Source organism: Rhinolophus ferrumequinum, chromosome 6 (assembly GCF_004115265.2).
Source record: "Rhinolophus ferrumequinum isolate MPI-CBG mRhiFer1 chromosome 6, mRhiFer1_v1.p, whole genome shotgun sequence".
NCBI classification, from domain to species: Eukaryota; Metazoa; Chordata; class Mammalia; order Chiroptera; family Rhinolophidae; genus Rhinolophus; species Rhinolophus ferrumequinum.
Window position 1 is genome coordinate 32,584,032 of NC_046289.1, and position 19,141 is coordinate 32,603,172.

The 19,141-nt window shown below is 35.6% G+C and overlaps 1 protein-coding gene across 2 annotated transcripts in view; it reads left to right on the forward strand.

The window, feature by feature from the left end:
• The window catches only part of KCNH5 (potassium voltage-gated channel subfamily H member 5), a 281,080-nt gene that overhangs the window by 187,905 nt on the left and 74,034 nt on the right, over positions 1-19,141 (forward strand). For both annotated transcript variants that reach the window (XM_033109621.1, XM_033109620.1), the window contains exon 9: positions 2,422-2,674. In XM_033109621.1, coding sequence (XP_032965512.1) covers positions 2,422-2,674 — 253 coding nt within the window. The remainder of the gene's footprint in view (positions 1-2,421; positions 2,675-19,141) is intronic.

Consider the following 19,141-nt stretch of genomic DNA (forward strand, 5'->3'; position numbering starts at 1 on the left):
AATCCTGAAAGAAATAATTAAAAGATATAAAATTACTATTACCAAAATGAATCTAAAACAATGAAAATCCTGTAAGGTAAATGGAATAGAAATAGAATGATCTATTTCCCATTAAGCTATTCAGTATAATGTTAATATGTGTGTACTTTAAAATTATTTTTCACTTTTTTGCTTTCCCAGCACTAATTTTACTTTCAACTTGAGAAAAATAGCATTAGCTAGTACTTGAAATATCTTCAGGTTCATGCTGAAATAGTTTCTTAATTTTGCCTGGAATCTCATCAAACAGCCAAAATACAGAATTCGGAGGGGTAGAAAATGAAAAATAGCAAATTGCTTTTGTAGCTAGCTAAAGCAACAATAAACTTTGTACGAATACTTATGTTAAATAAGTATAATAAAAGCTAGCATTTCTTTAGCCCTTGCCATATGCAAAGCAAAATTGGGCTAAGCTCAACCCCTTTCATTTAATTCCTGCAATGAGCCTATGAAATAAGCACTATTATCCCATTTCACAGATGAGGTTTAGAGAGGTTAAATAGATTACAGAGGCAGTGATAGGTTTTGTATACATTAGGTTACAGAGGTAGTAAGTGATAGATTTGCACCCAGATCTATGTCCTCTTGAGCCTGATCTTTTATGCTACCTCTAAATCATAAGTAGACTTGTAGGCAGCATGTGCTCCCATGTCACCCAGGCCCTGCCCTGTCATAGCATTTTTCTCATTGTATTGTAATTGTCTCTTTATACACCTACCTCTCCCTACTTCATGGTTGTTAGCTCCAAGGTGAAGCCAGTGTCTTATTTATCGTTCTGGTTCAAGGGGCTAAATGCAGTGGTATGCCCCGTAGTAGGAACTCAGTAAGGGCCTATGAATGGCTAGTGTCATCAGAAGTCCCTAAGAGTTAATATATTAAACAAAATATTATATTATTATAGAAAACAACTTATGTGGAAAGAAAGTGCCAGTTGCTTCTGAAGCTCTGTTGGGCATCCCTTCCCCCAAAGATATTTTTTTTCAGAAGGTAGGTGAGCTGATCTCTACTGCCTATAGGAATTCAAAGGAGTATGAAAAACAAAAACAAAAAAACAACAAAAACACCCAGAGATGCTTAAGTATGTGAAATAATGTATACAGTATTAGAGAGGGATACTGAAAGCATAATTTAATTAATGATCTTTACACTTATTATGGTCTTGTCTTCAACACAGGGAAGCCACCAACTTTTCATTGAAAGTGAGTCCCAAATAAGAGGAATAATCGGGATATTTTTAAGCCTTAGGTAATTTTTTAAAGGTTAAAATGCAATTAGTACAGGAAAGGAAACTATTTTATATTAAAACATTATTGAGTTTAACTTAATGGGGGGAAAATCAACTTAGAGATCAGTTTGAGGGATTGAAAGCCTAGCAAAGCAAAACATTCTGATTATACGGAGTCATTTACCAAGGGGATTGGGAGAAGATTTAAGTGAGTTTGCATATGCATCTTTAAAGTGGGTGGTACTGAATTCTGTAATCACAGCTTGCTCAGTGATACTCATTAAATGTGATGCTAATGTCCATTTTAATCTGGGTCTTTAATTGCCCTGCCTGAAAGCTATAGGCAATAAAAGCTCTCAAACCCTAGCTCTTCTCAAGGATACCCTCTCAGAGCCTGGAGCTGGAATTCTGCTGTTGCCCTCAGCAATCTTTAGGAGTCAAAGACCAGAATGAGCAGGGCTGCCAGCAAAATGATGTGCCCGTTTTGCTGGCATTGACATTTGCAATTGCCTAGCCCTACAGAAGTCTGGTGAATACCCTTTTCACTCCATGGACATAAATTCATCTGTAAAATAAAAAAAAATTCAGAGTGAAAACAATACATCAAGTATGGAGTTGTATCGGTCAGTGATAGCACGTAAAGTTGCACGGGTGCTTTTGTTGATTTTGATTTATTTTAACTGGTTTCTATGAATCCTCCTCCAATGTGGAATAAAGTACATTATCTTGAATTTTAATTTAGTTATTAAAAATAATTCTAAAATAGATTGGACTAAAATGAATGTTAAAATGAATGCCCTACTTTAGTTGGTTCTTTGAGGAAATTATAGTAAGTTTTTTCTGAGACTCTTTCTGACCACCTTAAGATTGTGTTCTTCTATGGAGAGATTCGTACCCTCTCACAGCATTATTAGGTGGTACTGTGTTGTAATAGTCCATATGCTCATCAGCCCATTTCAATGGCTGATTCGGTCCTTGCGAGCAGAGCTGTGTCTTAACTTTTCCTTCCCTGGATCTGAATTCTGTAATCACAGAATTGTGATCACAGAAGTGTGTTGCAGACTTTATCGTCGTCAATACATATTTGTTGGGTGATATTTTTAGGAAATAATCCCTTTCTCTTGTATTCTCACTTACTCGTCTCTCACTTTCCTCAGGTCCTCTCCATCTGCCCCAAGGATATGAGAGCTGATATCTGTGTTCATCTAAACCGGAAGGTTTTTAACGAACATCCTGCTTTTCGATTGGCCAGCGATGGGTGTCTGCGCGCCTTGGCGGTAGAGTTCCAAACTATTCACTGTGCACCGGGGGACCTCATTTACCATGCTGGAGAAAGTGTGGATGCCCTGTGCTTTGTGGTGTCAGGATCCTTGGAAGTCATCCAGGATGATGAGGTGGTGGCTATTTTAGGTACTGTGAACTTTCCTAATGGAGTAGCAAGTGCGTAATAGTTTTAGAGATGTTGCTTCTCAGGTTTCTGAAGAGAAATTTCCTTTGCTTGGTGACTTTGGAAATTGGGTCACTAATGAGATGATGAATCTTAATGAAAACTAGTAACGCCGTTTCAGCAAGAAACATTAGTATTGGTCACAGCTTAATGGGCTGCCTGAGTGTTAGATTAAACTTTCTTTGGCAACAATAGGGTAAGTCCTTTCAAGCTAGAGCTGATTATAGCCTAAGGTGGCTGTGCCTCCATGTTGGTAAGTGTGAAAATGGCATGTGGAATGCTTGTCAGGTTAGTCTCAGAACCTGTCTAATTCAATACTTTCCTTTAGAGATGAGTTTAGCGACTTGCCCAGCTAGTTAGCAAATGAGTTAGGGCTTCAATACAGATCATCTTACTCTAAATCTTTTTGCCTCACCACAGTGGACCTAAGTAGTGAGCTGAAAGTGATGAGGAGATAAAGGATTTTGACCCATTATATTGGAGTAATTACAATGCAAGTAAGTGTAGGCTTATAAAGTTGGTTCTATTCATTCACAAACCAGGAAAATTATTTGGCTAATAATAAATTCATTCTAAAATTCAGAGACCTGGTAGATATTTGTACTAACAAAATAAGGTCATGACAATGCATGTATGTGACAAAATTTTAAAAATTACGTGGTTGGAGACAGTGTAGTATATATATTGGTAAAAAACGCTAAGTGATATTTTAGGTTATTTTCTGCTCAAATAGCTGCCCCAGGTTCATGAAGTTCATATAGAAATAAAAGGAAGCAAGAATGAGGTTGGGGGAGAATCATCCCTGTTTTGTTCCTCAAGTAAAATAAGTAGAATTACAGGATGTCAAGTCCATTTTCATCACATTTTTCATGACTGTGTCTTATGAAAAATGAGCTCAATATTAAACCATTGGATTTTTTTAGCTACTGAGGTCAACCTAGCTTGAATAGCTTGAATGCCGCTTATTCTCCTAAGTACAAGATTGACTGATGTAGTTTAGAAACTGCAAAGCAAAATCCATCATAAAAATGAAGAACTGATTTCAAAAAAGCACAATTACCTGAAAAAGATGGAATTGAAAATTGAGAAACAATGACACTTCATAGGAAAACAGATTCTGTAAAAATTGTAAGAGTTAGCGAAAATGGTTCAGGGCTGCAAATGACTATTGTGTGTAAACCTTTTCATAACTGTTTAGAAATAATACTACACTTATGGTTAAATTTCTTTTAGTAAACACTAAAGAAAAATTCATACAGCATTAAAGTCAGCACTGTGGGTGTGTTTAATGCTGCTTAGTGCTTGTTTTGCTTTGTTTCCTGGAGTATAAAGGAGTTATATATAATCCTTTATAAAAGGTGTACATTTTGTTAGAACAATCCTTTGTGGTAAAATGAAACATATACACACTACAACCATTCTTGTTTGCTTAAAGAGGATAAAACACAAGGCCCGAACAGGTGTATTTTCTTTTCTTGAATGTTTACGTCAATGGTGGGTGGGAGAATAGCCATCAAATATGTGGCAGTAAAGTGAGTACCATTGTGATGTTACCTCAGCTGTATACTCACTGTTGCTGGCTTTGCCCTGTTTTCTTCATTGCAGTTTCACCTTGGTAACTTCTTTTCGACAAAGAAGGGTGGAGAAAGCCCCAATGCAGTGCCTCTGGGCTGGGTCTGCTAAGCTGCAATCATTTGCTCAGTGAAACAGACAAAACACATTTTCTTTTCCTTTTAAAATAAAATGGTAGCTGGTTTTGCCCAGTGACACAGTAAAAATGAACACAAGGCCCCTGGGTAGTAGACCAATCTCATTATATATATGTCACATTTTATTTCTTTCTGTGTGTGCTTTTTGTTTATCCTCCTCAAAAATCTTGGGATTCAGAGGCTTTTCATCTCGGGGCTTAATGAGTCAAATTATATGTACACCTTTCTGGCAACCCTTTGTTTTTTTTCCCCATGGTCCGCTAACAAAGATTCAGACAAATGACAGTCAGAAGGTTTTTATTTAAAAAAAAAAAAAAAGAAAGTTGTGACCCGGAAGTGATCGGAAGGCAGAAGGCAGAAGTAAGCAGGTAAGGCAGAAGTAAGCAGGTGAGGCAGTGCTGGCAGTCTGCAAGTGGGCTGGCAGAGTGGCCTGGGCGCCATGGGACCCAGCAAAGACCCTGTCCTTTACCAGTCTGTGATTGGATCAGTGATGATGAGACAGATGTGAAGTTGAGCCTTCCATCAATCTGGGTTTATAGGAGAGACAATCTGAGGAGATTGGGTATAGGAGTGTGGACTCCTGGTGACTTTCTGCAGGAAAGGGGGTGTGATTCTGCAAGGAAGAGATGACTGTACTACATGCCTCAAAGAGGATGTCTGCAAGCCCCACACACCTCGTGTTCACACTGTTTGCAAGTTCCACTTTATAGAGAGCTGAAGCTGGGTGCCCCCTGCCACCTGTGCTTTGCCTGAGAAGCGTGGAACATTCCGGAAGGACCTACCCTAACCACACCAGCATCTCGATTTGCATATCATAACACTGCCTCTATTTTGTGACTTCTAGTGCGGTTTCCACTGGAAATACATGGTTTCAGACTTTTTCTAAATTAAAAATACTTAATTTTACTATTTAAAATCGAAGAGGTGTTTCTTTAATGCTCAAAATTGCTTAACACTGTTTTAAGAAAGGGAGAGGAAAATAGTTACTCTTGACATTATGATGGTGGTCCATTCCTTTCCTGCTCCTCCTAGTTTTCTCCTTCTCCTCCTCCTCCTTATTTTTTGGTAGACTACTTTTGAAATAATTGCAAACATAATGGAAAGTTCCAAAAATTATCAGGGTGTGAAGTTTAACATATATCTTTATGTTTTCTACTTTATTGAATGATTGTATTAGGTCTTCTATATCTGTACTTATTTTTTCCTTTTCTTGATCTATTCTTGTACTGAGAGTGGCATGTTAGAGTATCTTATTATTAATGTTTTTTATCTATGTCTCCATGTATCTCCTGTAGTTTGTGCTTTATAGTGGTTGTTCCTGTATTACTATGTTTCCCCGAAAATAAGACTTAGCCAGGCCATCAGCTTGAACGTGTCTTTTGGAGCAAAAAATAACATAAGGCCCAGTATTATATTATATTATATCATATCATACTATATTATGATATGTTATATTATATTATGTAAGACTCAGTCTTATATGATGTAAGACCTGGTCTTATTTTACTGTATAATATTTTACTGTATAATATTTGGTGCACAGATGTTCATAATTATTATATCTTCATTGTAAATTGTGGCTTTCGGCATTGAAATGTGTACCTTTTCCATCATGCCTAATGATTTTTTTTTTGCGTTGTAAGGGTTAAACAGAAACACCATCCCTCACATCTGAGAACATCTCAAAAAAATGAGAATTTGTCTAAGTTGATCTGATACTAGAAATAAGCAGCCTTGCTCTCTGTTAACACTGATTCGTTTGCTGGTTGAAAAGTAGAGAAAGGAAGTCATTTTTAAATTAATTAAAATCTCTGAATCCTAAAAAACAGGCGCAGTTTCATTATTTTGGATCCTTGCCTCTAAAGAGTCTCTTAGTAGGTACATAATTCTTGAGTGTGTCAAAAGTGTTAAGGTATTTAATGAACAAGTTCTGAAGCATAACTAATTAATGGAAAGATAAAAAATGTAGTCAACAAATACCTTCTTTTTTAACACTGAAGGATGACTTCAAGATGTTTTTCTAAATAGGGCATAAGAAGATAATTGCAGTTCATGTCTTTTTTCAATTTGAAATTCTTTTAGTTCTTACACCTCCACTTTTTTTGACCTTCCCACTTTTTATCAAGCACAAAGAATTCTCAATAAGTTCATGATGCATACATAATATTTTATGTTCTTTAATATCTTCTTGCTTTTTAGCTTCTACCCTATAATTACTTAATGTGAACAGACTTATTGGTATGGCTAAAATAGCCAGGATACTTCTAAGTGACTCACAAAAGTATAATGTACCTTTTAGAGACTATTAAAAATAGCATTTCCCCACCACCAGTAGACCTGCTCCTAAGATGTTTATTTGTTGAATTCATAGTTCGTCTTTTCTGTTATTATTGATTACTAGAATCATATGATTAGAGTTATTAATCTAAGACGATCTGTATCTAAGTATTTTAATTGTAACTTCAAATTCCAAGGGAACTATGCATGTTTATATAGAATTTAGGTGGAGGGGTTAGATATTGTTATGGGATTGAGGGAAGGGGGCATAAGTGAGAAAGGGAAAGACAGAATTAAATGAACTTTATAATGTAAAAAAGGTAATTTCTAGTACCTGGGTTAAGATTCCATTTTAATTAGAATCAGTTATTTAGACTCAGTCCATCTCATAAATATTTATGCATTATGAGAGAAAACATAAATTATGGTTCTCAAAATTCAAAATCTGCTCTGTTTATTCCAAAAAAAGAGAAAAATCTGAGATGTGAATGAATAATATTTTGCTATTTTTCAGAATCTGTGAAAATGTGACTTTTACTCATTGCATAAGATTTCTTCCTATATACTTGCTATTAGAAGTCAAATGCTTCACACGTTAAATCCTTAAAAGGGCTTTTCCCAAGCCCCAGAAAATTACTTTCTTTTGCATTCACATTTCTGTGTTTTGAGATGCTGAACTCTGAACCGTCTAGGTTTGCTCTACATTTTATGATGATGAACTTAGTTAATTCACACATTTTTATAAATGGCAAATTAGTATTTGCTTTAAAAATGCACGCTTGTCTTGTTTTAAACTTTCCAAGTCGTGAGTATAACATCATTTATCCATGTTTTGAATGATATACTTTAGAGTTTTTCAGTCTATAGACTTTTGGATCAAATGTGAGTCTTTATAATCTGGTAGTTTAGACTCAGCCCTCTCCCTACCATCCCTCAAAACTAAGTCTTGTGCTTGTGTATTCTGTCTTCTTGGTATCTCTTTAGCTAATCCTTAATAACCCTTCCCATGAGCACTGCTCTTAAAATTTTGGGCCTGGGATGTGGCTGCCATCTGAAAGGCCTATCTGCTTGCAACCTGTCTGTCATCAGCTTCAACCTCCCAATTCTGTCGTGCTGCCACTACAATAATCTTTCTAAAATATAACTTATCATGTCAGTCTCCTTGGTGGGATCAGCTTTTTAAGCACATTGGGGATAAATTGTAACTTCTAGCATGGCCTGTGAAGTCTTTTAGATCCTGATGTCTTCCCCACTTTCCAGCCTGACTCCAGGAGCCCTTCCTACCCCATACGCAGTTTTCACCATACTGAGGGGCCGGAAGTTTCCTGAGCACCACCAGTTTTCTCTTACTGGCAAGCTTTTGTGTACACTGTATCCTTGTTTAGAACACCTTTTCTCCTCTGTTAGTTGTCTGTCTCTTGCTCCCTCATATTCTATTCTTTCCCTTATTGCCCTAGTCTGGATGAGACGTCTGGGTTCTGGGCTTCCACTGCATGCCGATACAGGGTTTTTAGTCCCTCCTCCTTTTATCTTTCACTTGTTTATCCTCCTACTACATTGTGAGCCCTTGAAATGTCTTGCTCATTTTTGTCTCTGTCATCTGTGATAGGACCCCTTAAACAGGTTTTCAGTAAAGGTTCACTGAGCCAAATTTGCTAATACTTTATTTTGCCACTAAGCTGTTTTCATAATTGCTTTAGTTCTGCGTACCCATGAAAAACATGTTGTGTTCTGTTGCCATTTCCTTTATGTTTTATTTTGAGGTAACTGATTGCCTTCTGTTTTTCTTTTGTCTAGGTGCTATAATAAAATGCATTTTCCTAAGACTCTAGCTTTAGCATAGATCTATTATGGACTGAGAAAACATTTTCCTACTTGGGTACTTTTAACAAGGAGAATAAGAAGTCCACTCAAAACTCTTTAATAAATCACTCCTTCCTTGTTCTCCATCAGGAACTCCCAGTATCATGAAATAATCTAACTTGTATGCTTGTCAATGACCATGGTAGGAAAACTTTAAATTGTATCTATGGAAGGGGATTTAGGTTTAATTCCTAAAAGTGGGAATCAACTGGAAAGGATAGTTCTACAAATCGGAATTAATTTTATTAGAAAATAAACATTTAAGAGTTAAAAGAGGCTTAGAGAAAGAAAAATCCTATTTGTATTTAGTAAATGAGTCCCCCCATGCTTAAGAATAATTTAAAGTTTATAGATACATTTTGATTTTTAATATTTTCCTATCAAAACCTCTAACGTATATTTTTGAAAAATGTAGTTCAGGTCTCTTTGAAAGTTTGCTTTGGATACCAATAGTTATTGAATTATTATTTTATGTGCATTATTACATCAAATCCTTTAATTAACTCTGTGAAGAACGTCCTTACTATAGTAGCCATCTTATAGATGAAGAAACCAAAGCTCTGCAATATCAGATGATTCACCCCAGGTCACAGCTGAAAAATAAGTGGTGTGCACAGGATTTGAACCCAGATCTGTCTGACTCTGTGCCCGTTCTCTTAACCATCACATTACAAATTTGATATCTTCTTTAACAGGAGTTTTTAAATAGAATTTTGAAATTATACAACTATTTGGCTTCATCTTGACAGAAAATAGAATGCCTATATTAACTTTACCAATTTGTTTCCTTTTATTAGAAAAGACTTTGTAACACTTTTAAGTACCATTCCAGTGTATATTACAAAAAATCCTTCACCAAGCATTACCTGAGTACAAGATGGTTAATCAGCTGTAATCAGCTACAAAGTATCTAAAAATATAGTCCTCTTCTAAGTGACTAGTTTGTCACCAGGCAGGTGTTTAGAACTGGGGAGAATTGGCTCAGAGTGTGAATCTCCTGATCAGAACACAAGATGGGGATCTTAAATTCTGTGTGTGGGTCTTTCATCTGGGGCCACCTAGTTGGTAGGTATTAAAGTGGCAGTGACACTTTCAGGAACACTCCAGGATTGCAAGAATGCCACAAATCTTTGCAGTTATTTCCACAAAGAGGTGGAGTCTACTTTTTCCAACCCTTGAGTCTGTACTAGCCTCATGACTTGTCTCAGTTCTTATGCTGAATCCCCCACCCTTCTCTTAAGTGCTGGTGTTCTGCAGACAAGGTGGGGTTGCTTGGCCTGCTTTTCCCATTGCTCTCTTGTTTTCCTGAGGTCCTAACATCCTCTTGCAGAAATCCTCATTTGCATTATACCAGATTTCTTATACTTACCTACACATCAATGTCTTGTTCCCACCGTCCTTCCCTACCCTGCACTCCCTTAATCAAATCGATTATTGCAGCTGATCTCAAAAAGCCTTAAGGATACCTTTGTCTTCAAGGAACTGAAAACTAATTATAAGTTTAAATAGTAGGTTTTGTTTGCTCACAGAAGACCAGAGCTAGTCAGTTGTGGGTGTTGATTTACCTGCTCAGTGATGCCACTGAGAATTCAGTCTTCCTGTGTGTGTGTGTGTGTGTGTGTGTGTGTGTGTGTGTGTATGCACACCCGCGTGTGGGAGGGAAGGTGTTATTGGGGAGTAAGTGCATATCAAACTTACCTGAGGTATTTTATTTGCTAATAACAGATTCAGAAAATATCACAATACAAAATTACAACCTAATGGCATTTCATAAGGCAAAGACCTTGTAACATTTTGACAGGTCAAGAAATAGAACTTATACTGTGCCCCCTTCCCCAGAAATCATGCCATGTGCCCCATCCTAAACGCTAAGTTTAATTTGCCTATTTTTTATTTAAATTTACACATCCTTTCCCAGCCCCACCTCTCCCCTCCCCCCCAATCCCTTTCTTTCTTTTATAATTATTTTCTGAAGAACCTGGGCCATTTGTCCTGCAGAGTTCCCACAGTTCGGATTCGGCCGATTGCGTACTCACTGCAGTTTAACATGTTCCTCCATCTTCTGTATTTCCTGTAAATTAGCAGCTGAATCCAGAGACTTGATCAGACCCAGATTCAATCCTTTCGGCAAGACTGTAGGTGGGTGTGTGTTCTTTCATCAGAATGCATATACTATCTAGTTGAATCTCTTATGTTAACAACCAATGCCTAGATTCATTATTCACTGGGAATTGCAACATGAAGATATCCTAATTTTATATTTCTGTTTGTTTGTTGGAATACTTTTATAGAGAAGTGCTTCTTTTCAACTACCATTTAGTTACCCAGTATGCAGTTCATATAGGAATGGCTGCATAAATGCTTCATGCTTTCTTGTTATTTACCAGTTTTTAAGACAAATATTTGTTTCTTTTCCTCTGTCAGTGTGTAGATGGTTTCTTAAAAAAAAAAATCCTATGTGCTAGTAGATTTAAACAAACAATAAATATCAGTGCATTGCAATTTTTACCATTATTGAAGTGCAAATTGTCATGTCTTTGGCCAATAGGAGCCCCTTCAAGTTGGCTCCTGTGTCTTTTTGTTAAGTAGTCTTTGATAACTTCCTTGCTTTGTAGAATGAACAGATCTTCATCTTGTACATAGTCTTCCCCATATCTGAAATCAGCCATTAGCCATTTCTCCAAGAAGCTTTAGTTTATTTTTATGAAAAATAATATTTCAAGATCACAATCTTGGTCCTAGATCTTGGCCCTGGAGAGGCTCATTGCTACTGGGTTGGTAATTGTTTCTTGGTCCTTTTAATAGACAAAGGGGAAAAAATATATGTATGTCTCTATGTCTGTGTGTGTGTGTGTGTGTGTGTGTGTGTGTGTATGCAAATAAAATTTCTTATTAGTTCATACAAATATATTTACCTAAAAATCAGTACCACAGGACTTTATTCAGTTTTACTATTACATTTTCATATACTTTCTTCCATATTGACGATGTTGGTAGAATTATAATATTGCATAATTGCTCAGTTGCTCTATGCCACATTATAAATATGACAACCTCAGAATCATAATACTAATACCATCAGCACTACCAATATGATTACTAAAAATGCATAAAAAGGTTTTTGCATATTGTGCTATTCTCCTTCCATCCACCATTATTTTAATAGTTATACTATATCTACATTATCAGAGCATATAGCCATTACACACTATAGTTCAATTTTTTTAACCTTCATTTAGACTTAGTTGTACAATAACTATATAGTTAGTGCTACAACCAGTCTTTATGTCAATGTCGCTCTAGGTATTTTGGTTGTCTGAAGCATTTTCACTAATATATTCCTTAGGAAAGATCCATGGGAACAATACACCCTGAGCTCTTTTATGTCTGTCATATAGTTTGTGCCTTTTACACTTGAACATAAGTTTTGCATGATTTGAAATTCTTGATTCACATTTCTTTCCTAGAGTATCTCTCTTTCTACTCTTCTTAAATCAATGCAAATCATAGAGCTTTTGGTTTCTACCATCATATCTGTTGTATCTTTCTCTTCTCTTTACTTTTGTTGTCACCACCTTAACTCCTGATGAGATGGTTGTGAGACAAGGGGAAATTATATATTTGTAATCTGTGAAACGCCATATTATTGTTTCAGAGTGATGTAAATAGCCTTTCAACAGTGCTTCTTTTTTTACTTTTCACACTGTCATTAGTTCTGTGCTGAAAGCACTGGACAGGTCATGACTTTCTTTACTCGAAAAACTCCCTCTTTAAAACAGGATTAAGCAGACTCTGTTGCATGGCATTCAGAGTTCTCCCTCTTGGGTCCCTTTTTTTTTTTCTCCCTCTAGACTTGGCTTTATATCCCATAGGTTTCCAGTATAGTGGGTGGCTAACGTTGCTCATCATTCCATGGGCAAATCGTGCTCATACTATTTTCTCAGCCACAAATACTGCCCTTCCCCTTGAGGCTCAGCTATGATTAAACTCAAACACTACCTGCTTTGTGAAGTCTTTTCTAAATCCCCTCAAATCCAAAACAATTTGAGTTTGTGTGTGTGTGTGTGTGTGTGTGTGTACACGCACGCACGTAGGTTTATCCTATCCTGTCCTGTAACACTTGTTTTTTTCCTATTTTGTAATTTTTTTTGCGTGTCTATCTTAGAAAATTAAAGACCATTTAAGAGCAAGATTTTTATTTCTTGCATGTCTTACCCCCCACAACATAAAGCACATGTTGAAGCTTTAAGGTTAGTGTTAGGATGCTGGATGCATTAACTGAATGGGGTAAATAGGACAGCTATCATTTCTTCCATATATGACAGATGTGAAAGTTATAAGATTTAGTTATAATATTATAACTATTGTTATAGGCTTATTGTTATAGACCATTGTTATAGGCTTCAACTCTAAATGTTTTCTCAGGAAAAGAAAACAAGAGTTTCAAGATATAACTGCTTTTTAATTTAGCTTCTTTTCTTGGATTTTCTAAATAATATGCTATAAATTTCTTGATTTGGGCGCATATTTAGGTTTTTATATATAACCAATTTGTTCCTAACATTAATAGTGCCATGTTTGTTACCACATCTTCTACCTTCTTAAAGATGGCTACCATCATCCTTTACTGATATATGGATTCTCTCTATTTTTTTTTTTTTTTACATATACTTAATAAGAGCTACTTGGCTCATTCTTTGTGTGTAAATAAAAGTCTATAAGCTAAATTAGTTTTTTTCTTTTTTTTAGTAGATAAGAATTATTTGCTTCTTTAAAAGTGTCTTCAAGTTTGTATTCAATATAACGTTTCAAAAGAATTACTTTGGGCATTGATCACTGAAGATTGGCTGGCATCAGTTCTAAATGTTTTAAAAGGTTCTATTCTAGTACATCTATATAACTTCTTAATTTTAATACTCAATGTCTTGTTCTTTCTGTTCTTTTCCTTGAAAATATTACTTTATGACACTTGCTGTTTATAAATAGCAAAGCACTTAAAACCATATAATTTAAAAACTTACAGTGTTTTTCATTTATCAATAAATATTTGTGCATATATTCATAATAAAGTTCATGAGCCTACTGCAATAATCAATTATAGTGAAGGGCTACTTAATAAATAAAATGGATTAAATCCATTCTATAGAAGAATCATCAAATAGAACCATCACTATACCCCCACATACACTCATGGGAAACTCCTAAGTAAACTTCAGATGCTTTATTTTTGTGGTTTCATTGGCTGTATTAGATAGCTGTAGTCACTGATGAATAAATGAGATGATTTTTATGCATTTATTTTATCCATGTCATTAACTCACCAAATAATGTGTTTCACATTTTAAAAAACACTCTGGCTGTAAAACCAGCACCTCAGGGGACCATAATCCCCAAGCATGCTGTGGTCTGTATTACTCCTTTAATTATGTTGTAACGCTGTCTCTGATTTGTCTTTAAATTTTCCAGTTTCTTACTCTGATTCTTTAACATTTACTTCTATTTTACAATCCTGTTTCCTATGGTTTAGAAGTTAAATACTTCATAAGGCTTGATGCATAGAACTGAGAAAATATAAATAGACTTAACAACAACTTTCATGTGGAGTGTGAGCTTTTCTACTAATTTTAGGGCTTTGGGGGAAGGTTAGTTTTCTCAAGCTCTAAAATGTTTATAGCGAAGACTACTTGCATCCAGTGGGAGATGACCTAAAAACTAGCATCAAATAGTCTTTGTCATGAAGATGAACAGGAGTTCCCAGCCCTGCAATTGTGCAAAATATTTGTGGTGAAGAAAAGGATACTTCTCTATTGGATATTCCATGCATAATCCCATATCTCCACAATTTGTGATTTCTGCAGATCACTCAGTGTAAATATACATAATATTCCTCGCAGAAGGACATTAGCTAGCTCTACTGTGGCTAGTAAATTAATTAACTATTTATAAGACAGCCATCTTCCCAGAAGGCCCATAAAAGTTTGTTGTGAATTAAGTGACTATTAGGTGATATAGAAAACTGGATAAAGTAAACACATTTTGAAACGGCTGATTAGATTAATGTCCAATTGATAGACTGTGTGTCCTAATGGAAATTCTATGTAATGTGAGTTCTGATGTTGGGAGCAGAATTATTCACACTTGTTACTTTTGCTGTGCTCCTTTCAACTTCTTTATGGGGGAGAGCAGGAGATAAGTTTTACTTTGGCTGAGTCAGTTAACTCTTGTTATTTAATAACCTTGTAATGGGATTTGGAGTTAAGAGGCCCTAGATCTTTTTTCTTTTTCTTTTTTGATAAACCCTGACAAAATATTATCTTGAAAATAAAATTTGATGATTTTTAGTTGACTTATTATAGAATTATAGATGTAGAGAAACCTTAAACGTTAGTTTTTGTTTATCCTGTTCCCTTTATGGTCAAAAGAACAGGTAATGATTCAGATAGCTCAATAACCTGATCTAAACCACACTGTTAGTGGCAGACCCTCAACTCTAACTCTAATCTAGTATTTCCCAATTTGTTCTTCTGTGTTTTTTTCCTCCCCTTCTTTCCTTTCATCATGTATATTTTTTTTGTTTGTTTGTTTGTTTTTCAGTAAATGTTTGTTGAACTCTTGAATTGTTCTAGGCATTGAGGTTAATAGAAGTGGCCAAAACTGAGAAAATTCCTTCCCACATGAGTTTATATGCTAGCTTAATTCTGTTCTTTCCACATCATAGGCTTTTTACTTCTCCATGATATTAACGATATCATATTTTATCTCCATGATAAAACGATAAATAATTTAAATTTAAAATTTTTGATAGAAATGTGGTAAGAATTTTTATTTCATCAGTTAGGTAAATTAAAATATGTAACAGACATTTGAATGCCTTCAAAATTAAAAATGGTCTACATTGGCAAGGGGAAATTCATTTATGTATTGAGTATATTTTACCTATTGATGATGTACTTATCCATCAATGAATATTTATTTTCTATTCCGTAGATCTATTTACATATTTTATTACTTCAGTTTTATTAAAACGTGTAAGGAAAGACGTCTGTGAAAATAGTTTGCTATTTTTTTAAAGTTATTTTTCCTTAAGAAAATAAGAAAAAGTAGACTTTTAATTGACAGTTCTTTTTGTGTTGGAGTTTCACTTTCATTTTTATGTACTTTATTATAGCTGCAACCATAATCATGTTCTTCTTTGTATTTTTATTTTTAATTTAACATTATAAGTTAAGCATGTTTTACATGTTATTTTAAAAACTAGTTTTAATTCTGTATGAATTGATGATAGATAAATTTCCATTGTTGTTGGACTTTATATTTATTTAATTATAATCACCTAGGATTGTTATTAATAACACTACAGTGAATATTACAGCTGTTAGTTCTAAATCTTTTGCCCAATTCCCAGAAGTAAAATTACTAAGTCAAAAGCATTGATTATTATTGTAGTTACTATACATGAAAATCAAATAGCTGAAAATTAATGAGCAGTTATAAATGGATCAGAGGTTGTATTATGAGTGGTAATTTGAGAAAGGATCACAGAAATTAAACAGAAAGAAATGCACGTGGTCTGACAGTTAAGTTCACAAAGTCTCCTAGAAAAAGTGCTACATATCTCATTGCTGAATATCACAGTCTCCTTCAAAGTACTCCCCTTGGGAAGCTGTGCACTGATGCCAGCACCTAGTCCACCCTTCAAAGCAATTTTGGAACTCTTTTTCTGGAATGCCCATCAGAGCTGTCGTTGTATTACCCTTGATGTCTTGAGTGTCATCAAAATGTCTTCCTTTCAATATTTCGTTTATCTTTGGGTAAAGAAAGAAGTCATTGGGGGCCAGATTAGGCAAGTAGGGAGGGTGTTCCAATACAGTTATTTGTTTACTGGCTAAAAACTCCCTCACACTCAGTGCTGTATGAGCTGGTGCATTGTTGTGCTGCAAGAGCCATGAATTGTTGGCGAAAAATGTAGGTCGTCTAACTTTTTCATGCAGCTTTTTCAGCAGTTCCAAATAGTAAACTTGGTTAACTGTTTGTCCAGTTGGTACAGATTTATAATGAATAATCCCTCTAATGTCAAAAAGGTTATTAGCAACATTTTGACTCGAGATTTGGACTGACGGAACTTTTTTGGTCGTGGAGAATTGGCTGATTTCTATTGGGCACTTTGATGCTTTGTTTCAGGGTCATATTGGTACACTCATGTTTCATCACCAGTGATAACATGGCCCAAAACATCATCTTACCTCTCCAAAAGGTCTTGGCAAACTTCGACTCTCCTTTGCTTTTGTTCATCGATGAGCTCCTTCCTGACCATTTTTGCACACACCTCTCTCATGCCAAGATTTTCAGCTCAGATTTTCTGAACTGTTTTTGTATTGATGTTTACTTGGTCTGCAGTGCTTCTCACAGTCCGCCGATGATTTTGATGCACAATTTGATGAACTTTTGCAATGTTTTCATTAGTTCTGCTCATTACTAGCCTCCCTGACCTCTCTTCATCGGTGAGGCATTCTTTCCCCTCAGAAACGCATTTAATCCATGTGTACCCTGCTGTTTTCTTCATGGCATTGTCCCCATTAACTTGGACTAACATGTCTCTGATTTCACTTCCACTCTTGCCAAGTTTAACAGGAAATTTAATGTTTGTTGCTCTAATTCAAGCTCAGACATTCTCATGATGGCACACAAAAACATGCAACAACAGTAATGAACACCACTCAGCACGATAACGCCACACATCGACATGAACACAGCTGTGAGCCACTGATATACCTGGGTTATGAAATCTTACCGAGTTGTTTGTACAGTACTGTCAATGTAAGCACATGGTGGGAAGTTCGCGAACTATATTGTCAGACCGCGTAATTCTTTTTCTGTCTTTTCAAGGAAAAACAGTATTAAAAGAATAACAATGATAATAGAGGAAAAGAAACGAGAGATAGAACAAAATAGCCCTTTAAAAGCCCTGTTATTTTCATAGCTCCAGGGATTCTGATAATATAACATTTGTTCATCTCTTTTGTTTGAAAAATAATATAAGTAAATTATAAAACAAAATAAAATCCACCCATTATCCCATAATGCAGAGAGAACCTACTATTTTAATGCATTAGCTTTGTGTGTACATGTGTGTGTTTCTGGCAGGGGGATAAGGTGCATAAAATGAGATCCTACTATATGTACAATTTAACATCCTACTTTTATTATTTTACATATGAAATATGTTGCTTTATTTTAATTTATGATATTTAGTAGCTGCATAATATTCCATAATTTATTTATTTATTTATGTTTGTCTTTTTTGAATATTATAAATATTATTTCCGTGAACATTTTTATGAGTAAATTTGGTACTTCTGATAATGTAATCAGAGTAAATACCTATAGTTGGAATTACTACTTTAAAGAGAATGCCCTTACAGATTTTTGAAATTTCTAAGTAGAGGTAGGGTTCATCTTTTAAATTTCCATAGCTAAGGTCTCCCTTAGGTTATTATGATGCTCTACAACCTTAGACACCTTATTTGGGTCCTGGGTCTCTAATTATTTTTCCTTGGACAAATATATGACTGTCAGTTAGTTGAGTCATTTGTCAGTGTTACTTACCAAAAATAATTTTTGAGGGTCCAGAAACAAATGAGATTGTTCAAGATTAATTAAATATCCATTGTTTATTTTATGCTGATCATTTGATTACATGGTGGTTTTAATCACCTCCTCAATAATATGCATGTTTTCTTTTTCTATCCCAAGAAAGAGTGTCTTGTGGTTCTCTAAGGATTTCCAAACTGCTTGTGTGGGCAAAGAATCTATAATCTTGTAATCACTCTCACTCGACCTTCCTCTCTCTCTCTCTCTCTCTCTCTCTCTCTCTCTCTCACACACACACACACACACACACACACACACACTTCTCTGGTTACACGTTATCTTTTCTTTTTTCTGGCGGACTCGCTGGCCTGAAGTGTTATGAGATGGTTCTTCCCTCTTATTTCCCTGTCAGTTCTGACTTTAATCTTCATGGTGCGAGTAGATATTTGCTCATCTCTGTGGTGAGAGTGCAGGGAGAATAAGTCTTTCGCAGATGCCTATGGGGAGATTTTCCCACCTGACATATCCTCTTTTCCACTTTAAAACTTTCCCTTTGTCACAGAAGGACAAAAGAATGAAGTTGAGGACACTTCAGAACCCAGGGGGTCTTATGGAGCTGCCTCAACAGGAAACCTTCGGGCACTTAATCTCTGACTCTTTGTCATCTCCCCCTTTTTAAAGTACTCTTGATTTGGGATGGGGAACTGTTGAATTGAGGTGACCAGTTGGAATGTACTATGAAGTGAATAGTAGATTTCTGTGTGATTTTTAGAGTTTTAAAAAGACATCCATATTTGATTACAGTATAGCACTCGTTATGGAACTGTTTATGGCATAACAAACAAATCTGGGTCTCCATGTTTTACCTACCTCAGCTTCTTAGGCTCTGTAATTGTGGAAGGGGAGCCCTTGGGCGGGGCCCAGAGGACTTGCATAAGGTTTGGCTTGGTGGGGAGGCAAAGGCATCCTGGAAGAATAAGTCATGGTGAG